The sequence below is a fragment of the Asterias amurensis genome, chromosome 2 (genome assembly GCF_032118995.1).
Source record: "Asterias amurensis chromosome 2, ASM3211899v1".
Lineage (NCBI taxonomy): Eukaryota > Metazoa > Echinodermata > Asteroidea > Forcipulatida > Asteriidae > Asterias > Asterias amurensis.
In genome coordinates, this window is record NC_092649.1 from 11,642,566 (window position 1) to 11,656,406 (window position 13,841).

Genomic DNA, 13,841 nt, shown 5'->3' on the forward strand with positions numbered 1-13,841 from the left:
AAAAATATGGATAAACAAGGCTGAAAATAGGGCGTCAAAACTGTCAGTAAATCGCTACAGACATTTCTGTAATGCAAGGGAAGTTATCCTTTATAGTTCATGGCTAGATGTTGTTATGTTTACCTTGTTGAGTGTCTGGCACATGGGCCTTGGTTTTTCTCTTAATAAAAAAATTGTATCTATAGCTTTCAATGACCGTGATTTGTTATGATAAAACACTTTATGGGCGTTTTTCAGGACATTGGTCCAGGTGTGAATGGTTAAATAATAAGGGAATAAAAGGGTAGCGACGAGTTCTTAAATGTCCGTTTAAAACCGGCAGGGTCGTTGCCGTGTGATAAAGGCCCAAGCTGAAGGCGAGGGCCTTAATCGCATGACAATGACCCTGCAAGGTTTTAAACGGACGTTTTAGAACGAGTCACTACTCTTATATTCCCATTTATAAATGCCCTTTTTACTAAGAGCTATGAATCGCGTTCTGCGTGAAAACTTTGCCTGAGACACGGAACCCAGCCGGTTTTTAACAGCTCCAGCTGGTTATTATCAACCGTTTAAACACCCACACCTGACGCGCTCTCCACCAATAGGAGTAGATAAACTGTCCGAGGTGTTTATGACGGAATGTACTTTTATGGACCACTGCCTTTTTGGGGAAACCCAGATATTCAGAGATGAATAAATACACCACAGACTCCCACAGGATGCTTGAAATTGAGGGTGTTCTCGTTCTTTGTTGCCAAGTTTGTGCGAAATACATGACCTCTAAGGATAACATTGAGATAGCTTTTATTTATTAGATGAAGATTGAGTCTTTTTGTTTTGAGCCTGGAGGTTTTTTTCCCTTCCTCCCATGATGGTTTTGTCTGGAAGCCAGAGACGTGATCACAACCTGATATTTGATTTCATTTTTTGTTGCGGGTTTAAACCCACATGGTGACCTGTCTATGACCGTAGTTCAACCAGACATTTCTGAAATATAGATTTATTAAAACCACTTCTCACAGTGCTTTATGTGTTGTTGGTGCTTTTCTTTTTCATTTGAATACCTTACTGAGTGAGCTACATTCTGATGACTTCTACCCCATTTTTTCTGTGTTTTTCTACCGTTAGGTCAAATTCTTCAAAGTCAGCCTGATGGTTCAGATCTTCTGGAATCACCAACTAGTGTGGATCCTAAACTTCACAGTCCATCATCATGAGAAATATCTTAACTATTCTAAGGGTTGGTGTGCACTGGTAGAACATAATCAACTTTCAATCAGGGCCCAACTTCTTAAAGCTGTTTAGCAGAAAATACCGCTTGACACATTTCTTTGCGAAGCAAAAATTGTGTGGGCACCAGTCACATGAATGAAACTTTATGTAACTTTGGGTGGTAACTGGTTTCTGTCAAGCAATACTTTTCGGTGCTAAGCAAGTTTTTGTTCTGATAGGCCGTATGTGGGCCCATATGTTTGAAGCGACCACCTTAAGTGAACAATGTCACAAGCTCAAACGGGGCCTTCACTGAGGTCAAAGAAAGACCTGTCATTGGCTGAGAGTTGCGCGTGGCTTGTAGCTCTTACTGAGGTCAAAGAAAGACCTGTTATCGGCTGAGAGTTGCGCGTGGCATGTATCATCTTTGTTTGATCAGCGAGCCTATATGGTGGGGTCTTCAAATTACCTTTGAACCATTCACATCCCAAGGAGACTATCGGAACTCCTCTAGTGGTAGAAGAAATTATAGGGTAAATTTTTTTTTTGGGGGGGGGGGGGTGGTCTCGGCTCGAAAAAAAAGTCTAGACTTAGTTTCATTTTTCAAGGGGTTTGGATTTTCACAAGTGTCTGATCGGCAACTTCTTAAGTACACTAACTTCTGTAAAAGTCGGCGACATTTTGTGTTGACTTTACACAGGTGAACTTCCTGTTATCATTTTCGTATCAGTGCACTAGTTTCCTTGCATTAAAGGGATAGTTTATTTAATAGATGTCAACTTTGTATCAGGGATATAGAATATAATTTTTTATTTTTTTTTACCCATACACCGATGTGTAATAAGCATTGTATACTCAGTACTTTCTTATGCTCTGTAACAAAGAGCATATTTGGGCAACTATGTCACTGCACGTTTATCAACTGATGATTGTATCCAATGGAATCGATGGATCTGACAATGGGCCCCTGTCTTTATCCTTGCGGATAAAGACAGGGGCCCAGTCTAGTATCTGTGGGTGCATTCGATAAGCTTCCCTGGGTCTACCCCGCGGTGCTCACTCGGGTGAGCCCCTGACAAGAGCTAAACGAACGATCACTCACCGCTCTCGTAGTTACGTCATGCACCTGGGGCTAGCCCCCACTAGTGACCCACTCCACAAGCAGGGCACTGGGGGCTGGGGCTGACCCGGGTGAGCCCCTGGAAAGACGTCAAAGCTATTCGAACGCAGCGGGGGCAGACCGGGTCGACCCAGGGAAGCTAACCGAAGGCACCCAATGTTGAAAACATTCCAAAGGCTCCCATCAGGCAACATAATGACTATCATATTGTACATGTACATCCCCTGAGTGGTGTGTGCAGCAGGACCACATGTTTAGTAGGTTAAACTTCACTAGTCAGTTTTAGGGCTGGTTTTCTTGTTACATGCGACGAGCTTTAAACCATATGAATGAAGAAATAAGTTAGATAATTTAAGAATGAATTTAAACTGTGTGACTTAAAAGATTTGGGTACTTTTTCAAAATGTCCATAGATTTACATTAAACTTACAGGGTTTGAAGATAATGACAGTGGAAAGCTTCCCTTCAAATCTTACTTACTGAGGTGCTTAAGTTTTTGAGTAAAACAATGTCATGAAAATACATTTGTAAATGATTAAAATAATTTTCGTCTCATGAGTCAAAAAATTATTTTCATGACATGGTTTTACTCATTTCCCCAAAACTACAGCACCTCAGCACGTAGTATTTTCAGGGAAGCTTTCTACTATCATTATCTTCAAACTGTGTAAGTTTAGTGTACATCTGTGGACATTGTGTTTTTTGTCCTACAAAAGTTACAGAGACCCTTTATCGACTACAATATGGCTAGGTTTCTCTTTACATTCTAAGAGCATCACCTTTATTAAGAATGAAGAAATAATTCACAACATTTAAACAAGTTTGAACTGTATTACTGTACTACAATATTAATTTCAGTGTGTCTATTTTTGGTGTCTGGGTAATTTTGTCTCAGTATTATGGAATCTAAGGCCAGTCTGATTTATATTTATATCAATGTTGTTGTAGTAACCTGTCCCTCTTCTATTATGTTTTCAACATGTTTCAAAAGCCTCAAGGATTCCCTATTTATTTTTGCTTGTTCATTTCCATGTGCATAGACGACCATAGAAACATTCACCTTGCCCCACATTCATAAGCTCTAGCACCCACCGACACATGGTCCCAAGATTGACGCCAGTAATCCGAATGTTCCCGCCTCCTGATCCTGAGTCATAATCATATAGGCTGATGCGTAAAGATAGGAGAGGGCACTGGGTTTTCTCGAGACTCTTGTCGGTGTGGAAAAGCTGTCATGTCTCATTGTGAAAATGTTTCGCTGACGGAGGAAGTAATCTATTTTCTAAAAAGTGTCTTCCTAAGTTCAATGCAGTCATTATTAAATGCTTGTGTATGGCGATTTTTATGTACTGCTAATATAAGCCTTTTTTAGATATGGTGGATACAATTCTACAACACTATTAGGTTTGGGTAAATTTGTGTGTAAACGCCCACTGAACCACACAGTGCACTCCTTTTGCATCCACCATACTTCAAAAAGGCTATAACAAGCGCACTAGTATTGCATCTGCCATGAGGTACATGTATGGCGGATGCAATAAGATACCAACACTTATATAGTCAAACGCTAACTATAGGATTAATAGAATGTACAAATTAAAATAAATTAAGAAACTGATTTTAAAACAAGTGTCCTTGAGCAAGGCACTTAACCATAGTTGCTTCTCTTTAACCAGGTGTATAAATGGGTGCTAAGTGCTAGGTTAAGCAACTTTAGGTTGTATGCTTCCCACAGATTTGATAAAGTTAGAGGAATGGTATCAAAGTATGTCTGATGAACAGGGATCACTAAGTTATAAAGGGCTTGCTCTAGCTATCTTTCTCTTTGATCTAGCTACTAGGATATATGCAAAATATACAAATAAAGCATTGCTATTATTATTATTATTATAAACTTATTTCACAAATTTGTCATTGAAATGAATTGATAGACTAACATGAATATGAAATATGTAGCAATGTATGTGGAACTCCATCTGTGAACATTTCAGCTGTTCGGGCAAAAAAGTGGAATAAATAAACAAATATGTATATCTTTGTTTCAACTTGTAAATTGGACAACACTGTTTACTTATTGATTGTGCAGTTCACATCCTTTCAGAATGTAAATTTTGTTTTGTCACCCAAGAGGATATTAATATCTTGAATGTGGTATTCCAATGGTGTAGTCAGGCCCCTACTGCAAGCTGCAGCATTAAATGACACAATGAATTGTTTTGTACTGAAAAGTACTTGTCTTCATATTAATTCCTTTTTTACTGAAATAACCAATTGACTGTATTGAATTGGAATTCTGCGGGAAGTCGGTTTTTTCTCAGGTATTTTAAATGCAAGTGAGTGTTTGCAAGTCTGCATGGATTAAGAACTATTTGCAATTTAAGCCAATAGGGATGTTATCCAGATTCCACTCCCCCCTTGTTGTAAGCGGACCCAGCCGTTGTGCAATGATAAGCAGTAACTTCAGGTAATACCATGGGGAAATATTCCCAGTTCAGGAAGTTCTGTACCTTCCTTTAGCCTGGTAATCTATATCTATGCCCCAACTAGGAAGTTCTGCCTCTTTCTGTGGAGTCAGAAATTAGGTTCAGTGTAATTCGCATTTCTGCTTTCGAGCTCTTTAGCTTTGTTAAAAGCTGCTTCAATTAGTAAATTTACGTATCACTGTGCGAAAGGTGTAAATTTAGGATTAACAAAACCCATTGCTAAACGAGATAGAAAAACATATGAGATAAGTGCCGTAACGGCCTGGTTAGGGGAAGGGCCTACCCCCCCCCCCCCCCCCCCCACACACACACACCACAATTTGGATACCCTAGACATTCATTATGAAGTTTTGTTTTTACTCTGTTTCACTAGGCGTCCCCCCCCAAAAAAAAAAAAAAAAAAAAAAAAGATGCTGAAACTAAAATTGTCCGCCTCTTTTTGAAAACAGTAAATCAGTATTCATGTCATGTTAATGCACACAGTTGATGAACGCTTTTTGTTTATGGAACTATCCGTCTCTAATAAACGCTTACTTGGATTATAAAAGTTCAAGAGACACTTTGATGTTTATTCTCATTCAGATAAATGGAACCCAACATAGATTGGGAAGGAATAACATAGTCTGGTTCCTCTTTATTATAATTTGCCTAGAATGCTATTACACACAAGGAACATTATGGATCAGACATTGTTGTCTGAAGAAGGGAGTAACGAACATTTTCTGCTGGAAAAAGATAAGATAAGATAAGATAAGAACTTTATTATCCCACACTGGGGAAGTTAAAACTGGCCATGATTCAAACAGTACAGACAAAACGCTTAAAATTATTAATTATTTAACAACAAACAGATAGATACAAATATTAATTAAGAATATCAGGTACTAAAATAGGCTTAAAGGCTTAAAGGCAATTATTAATGTGCAAAATTAAATTTTAAGAAAACTAGGTGTAAAAGTTTATTTGGTTTTCTACAGTTCATCAATTGTTTTAGGAAGGTTAAATTCTGCATGGGAAAGGGAAAACATGTCCTTTGGGCAATTCTAGCAGCAAAATGTCTTGTATGTCTTGTATTCTATCAGTAGCCATTTTGTTTCTTACGACCTTCACACTACTTTGTCTGCATGGAAGAGGGCGTAGAACCTTACACTCTTCTTCCAGTCACACGACGAATTATATGATGTTCACTTTAAAGTTGGACCTTTTCTGGAAGTTATTTGTTTAATTGTTCGTGTAATATTTAAACAAATATTACCTGTTACTTATTTATTGTTTCTTTTGTGATAGTCTTCATGATATTTTTAAGAGATTATTGTTAAGTTGAGATTATTGTTGTAGTACGTTCTGGTTCAACTTCTGAGAATCCAGTCTGAGTGTGAATGTTGAGGTTTATTGTTTCCTTTTTATAGAACCCTCACACATATCCTTTGGTTTCGTCTTCTTGGTTGATGAAACAATAGCCACTAACCAAAGGTGAACATTACAAGGATAATACAAAACAAATACAACAACATTTCACCGCAGAGGAATTGTTTTGCCGCATGTTTGTCCTTTTCTAGAGAGACTTGCTCCCGGCAAAGACTCGTCTCCGCCAGGGTTGGTCAGTCTTAAAGGCATTGGAGAAGGCTTTCAATTGTCAACGACCATGTGTTCTATCTAACTTGGTGTATTCCAACATTATGCATAACATAACAATCCTGTGAAATTTTGACTCAATTGGTCATCGAAGTTGTAAGAAAATCATGGCAGAAAAACACCCTTGTTTTACACATATTTGTGTGCTTTCTGAATCCTAACAAGGCTTCATGCGAAGTATTTTGATTTTATAGGGAGAAATTACCTCTTTCTCCAAAACTATACGTAACTTCAGAGGGAGCCGTTTCTCACTATGTGTTTTACAGGCAGGAGCTCCCCATTGCTCGTTAACAATAATTTTGAGTAATCACCAATAGTGTCCAGTGCCTTTAATCATGAAAGTGTAAAAATGGAACTTGTTAATAATGGTAGACTGATTAACTAATTTGACGATTAATTGTGGTGTAGTAACAATTTCCTGTTTTGTGGAAGGTTGTCTGCCATGGGCAAGTTCGACTTAGAGTACACTACGTGTATTCAAAACCACATTGATGTTACATGCTAGTGGTCACCGCAACAAACTTGATTTTTCCCGTTCCCATTTTACTCTTCAGCTGACTCAACGGATAGCAATCAACAGTTTGTGTTCAAGGAAAGACAATTAACATGATGACATGCAGACAAAAAGTACAAAGCAAGTGAACAATTTATGTAAGCCGACTTAGCTCCCTGTTTTACGGTAGTTTGTCGTCGATTTTGGTTTCGGTCTTTCTTTCTTCTTTTCTTTTTTTTCTGGGGGGTGGGGGCGTAGAATATTTATGGGTGTTATTGTTATTTTTTGTTCTGTACCTCTTTGAATCACCCTGTTTTGTGTGGGTGCTAGTTCGGGATATCAGCAGAAATGTAAACGCCGCGGTGGATGGAATTGCTGCACAAGGAGCGATCGTTGTCGAATTCCACATTAATAAAGTTTCAGCTATACATCTGTTCAATTAACATTAGGTAAATTCATTCAGCCAATAAAGTGCAGACGAAACTGTTCCGTAAAAAAATAAGTAAGCCACCCAAGGCAGGAAATGGCTGTTGGGTATAGGAAGCGTCTGTATGTGGCCATCAATAAATACCTGCGTGTATGTGTTTACAATTAATGTTCGTGGTCACAACAGATACAATAGAACGCTTAGGGGAATGATGGTATACATCTTTCGTCAACTCTCAAAACAAAAATGTTCCCCGTGACTGTAAACTTGTACTCCCCAAGCGTAGTAAAGTTATAGTCACTGCTGCAGAGTTCCATCCCGTAACAGTAATCAACCCTAGATCTAAACTTCCCGTGTGTATAGTAATGTGAACAGAACCCAGCTCCCCAGTCATGCCACACGCGCACTGTGATTGGACAAAGAAGTAAGACTACCAACACCACGTGACTTCTAACATCACGCCTACTCGGCTGTGTTTTAGGGGATCCTCTAAATTAGCTGGGCTCAAGGAGTTAATGTTGCATATGTGATGCGGATCGCAACGTGGAGAGGCCCACCTGGACTTGCCGCGCTGTACAAATCCTAAACACACGATACAAAATCTGGTCGCCAGCCGTTCGAGATAAAACAAAACCGTGAACGCCTGCCGTGCCGCTTGGATTTTGCTTATTTGTTTTGTTTTGATCCAGGATTATTTTAGAAGTTTTACGTGAGGAATGTTACTTTTATGATTCTGTGCATAATATCCATGAGAAGTTTTCCAAAGGATTAAAAAGCCTGTCTGGATGCAAGAAGATTGATTTTGGTAAGTCTGATGAACAAAACAAAATGTCTTTATTTTGTGTTTAATAATAAATAGAGCCCCTGATCATTAATTGGTGGTAACAAACTATTGTCCCTTGCATGTCCACAACACAGTAACTTGACTGTCAACCTTTTCTTTGTTGCCAATTGTTTTAGTAGTGCTCTAAGACTATCAATGCTTGTTTTCATTCGAATGTACCGGTACGAAAGTGTAACGCAAGGCAATATTTTGATAATTATTTTTTTGTTGAAATCTAAGTGATAAATATTTTTACATAATGCAGACTAGACGGGACAATGGTATGTTGATTTTAACGGGTCACTCGAAGGTCGTGCATCAACTACGTTAAGTTTGTGTCATGTGTCCTTTCGGATGGTTTGCCGACTATAGTATTATGATTCAAATGTTTTCTCTTTCGGTTTTTCCCCCCTTTTTTCTCAGGCTAATTGCTGGTATCCTAATAAGTCTTACTTTTGTATACTTATCTGTCAAGTGTTGCCCTGGTTCATTTTTAGTTCCTTTTTAAAAGCTCCCGAGTTGACGCGTTATCGAATCGAGGAAGTTATCATTCGTCAAGTAGACGTCGCCAGGGTTGGCATTTTGGGTTAGTTTCGTCTCATATAGAAACTGTCAAATCAATTTGTGATTTGAAGATAGTGTAGAAGGGTTACAGATGCAGTCCCGGTTTCATTGGAGGATGTGCGTTGATTGCGCTTTAGAAGGTTTTTTCTTTTCTTTTTTATTGGGGGGGGGGGGGGCGGGGATGGGTTGGGTGGAAGAGCTGTCTGTAGCAGTGATGAATTCTACCGTTGTGATAGAAGTGACATAAAATCAACGGTCCAAGGAAACTTGGTGACTTTTATGGCCTTACTTTACTAGGAGAGTACTTTTGCTTTTCAGACTATTGATTATTATAACGTCGTCCTTTTAATCCAATATTTGTTGAGTCATGAAGGTAGACTACCTGTATGGGCTTTCCTCCATGGTTGATTCAGGGTCAGTTACAAGTACTTAATGTGTCGGCATGTGGCTGCAGCAATGAGTCTATATTATGCCCAAGTGTATTACGTAATACATCCTTTTTCTGTAGTGTTTGTTCCTACTTTCGACAGTTTATTGGGGGTTTTCTATTTGTGTTCTTGCCTTTGTAAACCTGTTGCCTCTTTAGTTTATTGATGTTTTATTTGTTTGTCGATTTCATTCATGTTTTCATGTATTTTTATTCTTTTGTTTTACTTTATTTTTATTTGTACATTTATTAATTTATTTGTTCGTTTATTCGTTAAATGTTTTCGTTTTCTTCATATATTTATTTATATATTTTTGGTAGGGGGTTGGGTCTTTCGTTTTGGCTTAAACCTAATTTTTTTTCTTTCTTTCTTTGTGTATTTGGTGGAGGGGTGCACTATAAGGGGGAGAGGGTGCTGATGAAGACTCTTTTAGTTCTGATCTCTGAGAGTTCATTTATATGTTTGTATTGATATGTATGGATTCATTTTCAATATTGACCCCACAACCCCTCCCCTTTTGTTTTACTTATGTTTGCACAATAACGCTCCAGTCATCCAAAGCATGGAACTTTGCTGAAATAGAACTTCGTTGGGGGTAGCAACTGTCGGAAATGGGTGAAGGGCTTAGATGATTTACAAACTCAGGGGCCAAGGATGAACACAATTAAATTGCCAGAATGTATTCTCAAGTCAGACTTTGTATTTGATGAATGAAGGAAATCATTCAAAGAACATTGGTAGACTTGAACCCAGAGATTGTTTGATTAATCGTGCGATCATATGAACACATTGAGATGACGAACATTTGGCGTGGGGAGTGTGCGACCCCGTTAATACAAGGCAGTTGTAATTGGGCTATAAAGCACGGCTACTTTCACTTAAATGTCGCACCAAAGAGCCGCACAGTGAAGGTATGGTACCTTTAAATGAATGACCACAAAAACTTACTATAGGTAAATGAGTATGGCATTTTGAACGATACCCTTAAGGAATGTTGTTTAAGAGAATATATTAAGAAACATTCAATGGAGTTGCATCTATAATCATAATAATAATAACAGCATTTATAAAGCGCCATACATGCCCAAAATTGCTCTAATCAACGAGTCTCTTGTCAGTTGGGTATATCCGTCAGTTGTCATCGAGGTTTTTTTTATATTATCATTTTGTACTAATAATAAACCACAAGGGAAACTGAGTGGGTAAACTTTGAAATGATTTTTGGGGTTGAACAAAGAATTGACTAGAATGGGATTCGAACCAACGACCTCCGTTGGTTGGACACAGAATTGACTATAGAGGTGGATTCGAACCAACGACCTCCGGATTACCGGAGGTCGTTGGTTCGAGTCCCACTCTAGTCAATTCTTTGTTTCCGGAGGTCGTTGGTTCGAATCCATTCTTTGTTCAACCCCAAAAAACATTTTGTACTACCTGAAGTTTAGTATTTGTGTTACTTGTGCTTGGCCGTTTTACTTTGCTAATTTTAGAGACAACAGTTTTGTTTTGTAATTTGACACAGACCTGAACATTCGGCATCTTTTTGTGTGTGCAATTGGCCACAAGGAAACTGGAAATTTTATAGAAACGCAAAAGCAGGCTGTGGTGATGCAAGTTGGGACGGGTATCAAACATCAGAACAGAACGGTAAAAAGACACCGTCTGTTCACTGTCTTGAACAATAAGACCTACATGTATGCAACGCAGAGGTCATGATCTATGTAGCCTCCCTGGGTTTTACTCTTCCCTTAATAACTTTGCCGTATCAAAATATTCATCATAATACTCCGAGTTCAAAGCACTTTACAGTAGTTCAGTTCAGTTCTTACGATGTAGTTTCTGGGTCACTTTCTGCGTTTCAAGATAATTGTGATATTGAAACAATGGAGAGGTTTTTATCCCCCGGAGGAGTCATAATTTTGACTGAACTCAAAAATTAATACCGGTGAGCTGAAATGTTACAGATCAAGAAAGTCAAATAACTCTTCTGAAATGGGTTAACTGCATACCAACAAATTAGCTCATAAAAGTCAGGTTTGTCAGGTGCGGAGTGACAATAAGCTGGATAAATAACACAACATTACATTAATTTTGTAAAAAGCTTGGTGTTTGCTGTTTAGTGCAGCAATGTTGCAGCAAAGCTGTGGAGTATATAAAACATTTGAAGAAACTGAAGAAACTCACAAGTAAGTGCAGTTTGGGTGTATGGGCAATTTCAATGCGTAAGGAAAGCGGAGGTTTTTTTTTTGCGCTGATCTGTTGGTTGAGTTTTTGGGAATGATCGTTTTGGAGAATAACACAACCAGTGTTTTAGGGAATAATACAATCTTACATTCTCTCTCTTTTTAATGTTTGGACATAGAACCACGTGTGATGTTTAATTTGTACTATTGTTCGCTTAAGTTTGCCCCATATAATGTCTCAATATCATGACGGTAAATACCTTCATAATAACACATAAATTGATGCCAATTGTGCTGCCTGGTATGTACGTTCCCTTTAAATCGAGGTTACATCCAATTCAGTTTTGTACAACTTCCTGTCGAAAATTGGCATCCTTGCAATGAAACCATGAACCCGAGACTAATGTTTCGATAATAACATCTCACTCCCAATACTTCACGAAGGCATTTGCCTCCTTGCCCCCCTGTTCATTACCTTTTCCTCATGCCTTTCACCGATAATTTAGTCTTGGTGCCCTTGCCCTTAAAACGAAGCATGACAGGTAGGCCTGCGCGTATGCCACGAAGAACTAGGACACAGTCAGCCTCTGGCAAACCCGAGACCAACCCCGACCCCAAGCCGCCCTCCCTGACACACACCCCGTGAACGGCCGACAGCGCAAGCTTGGTCATCCCGGCAGGAATTATTATCATTTCATATAAACACCAACACACAAACACACAGGAACCGTTTGGTGGAGTGCCGCTTGCTGTGAAGCCGGTCTGTGCTGGTTAATATATATTTTTTGTATTCAAGTGATGTTTCTTGAAACTTGTTTACACAATTATTATTCTTTCTTAACCCTCAAGGCCTATGTAAACAGAGGTGCCTTAATTGAGTGTGATTTTAAAGCTCAAAGTTATGATCACCGATGACTCGTTACTTCACCACTAACCTTAAGGCTTGTGGGTGTAATTTCTTTTCAACCTGCTATAATATTGTTTTGTTTGGAGTAACACCATGTGTGTTTATTGGTCTTCTAAGAACTTGGATGCTATACCTTTGTACCGCCGTGGATCAAGACTAGCACCATACTAGAACTCTTGCGACTGAGATGGATTAAGAAATAATGACAGTAGTTTGAATAAACTGCTGGATCAATGCAATATCATGTAGTTTGAATAAACTACTGGGTCATTGCATTATCATGTAAGACAATGGGGTGAGGTAATAAACAGCTCGAGTACCTGCTTTTGTTCAGCCATTGTGTTATTAATTATTTACTCTTTTAAGTGTTAAAACGAATGCAGTTGCTTAGGACGTTTACTTGTGTACTTTGTTTTTGCGCGGTTTCGTCTGAACGATTTAGTAAGTTAGTAAGTAATAGGTTTTGTCAACTTTTTCAACAAATCATTTTCGAAAGTAAATCGTAAATAACAACGATACTACTGAGTTTCATCAACATAAGGCAATGCGAAAGTCACGTGCTTGATATCACATTCTACTGCCCAAATACTGCGCAGAAAACTGTCTATAAATAGTAGCAACTAAAACAAAGACAGAACATACAGCTCAATTTGGCTATTCAAGTGTGGTGGGTGCTAAATGAAATGTACTTTTATTTACCATGCTTTGCGAGATTATTAGTTCAGGTTCATTGGCTGTCCAATGCACTACTTTCCTACAGGAATTATTTCAAAGACCCACGATATCACGGTCCTTGCGCTAAACTGGGTACCATAACAGAGCCGTTCGTCTATTTTCTTTCGTCCCAATAACCTCACATGTTTGGCATTTCCTGTGCATTTTATGAAAACAAGCAACCCGCTTAACCCTTTAGACAATCAACAGAAAAGAGGAAATCCTCCATTCTATAGTTTGCTATACCTGGTTGGGAATAAAGTACTCTTCTCAGTAAACTTTGTTGGCAACATGCCCTTTTTGGGGGGTTGCCTCAATTTATCGTGTTGGTCATGTCTCGCAGACCCACAGATCATTGCCACGAACCCTTCCCCTCCTCCATGCATATCCCCTACAGTCATCTGCCCTGGTGATATCTCAGGTGAAAGTAATGACAAGTCCATCGGCTGTAAATGTCATGAATTCATGAGAACTGTTTAGGTACATAATACATGCGCATTGGTTATATGTCAAGTTTTGAAGTGACCGAAATAATACAACCTTGTATACAAATTAAAGGAATCATGATCTTGTGCAGGGCAGGGGGGAATTCGGCTTATAGACTTTAAAGTTGCATTTGCACCATCAGTAATGGAGTTAGAATACAGCCTGTCACTTTTAGTTACCAATTTTTCGATGAGATGTACATGTACTAGATAAGACAGGGTCACAACAGGAGCTGGTTGCATCTATCTAGACTGGGGGTGAAGCTGAGGTTTAATCTTTGGTGTCGGGATCTGTATCGACCTCGTGCATTGGCCTCCATCTTTGATGTCAAATAATGGCGACGTGCACGTGTGTACGCGCTCGGCACAAACTCTCAGCCAATGA

The 13,841-nt window shown here is 38.9% G+C and overlaps 1 protein-coding gene across 1 annotated transcript in view; it reads left to right on the plus strand.

Moving 5' to 3' along the window:
• LOC139951126 (cyclin-D-binding Myb-like transcription factor 1) overlaps positions 1-4,477 on the plus strand; it is a 99,887-nt gene extending 95,410 nt beyond the window's left edge. Inside the window, exon 17 of the mRNA XM_071949972.1 lies at positions 1,111-4,477. Coding sequence (XP_071806073.1) covers positions 1,111-1,199 — 89 coding nt within the window. The 3' untranslated portion in view covers positions 1,200-4,477. The remainder of the gene's footprint in view (positions 1-1,110) is intronic.
• The last annotated feature ends 9,364 nt before the right edge of the window (positions 4,478-13,841 follow it).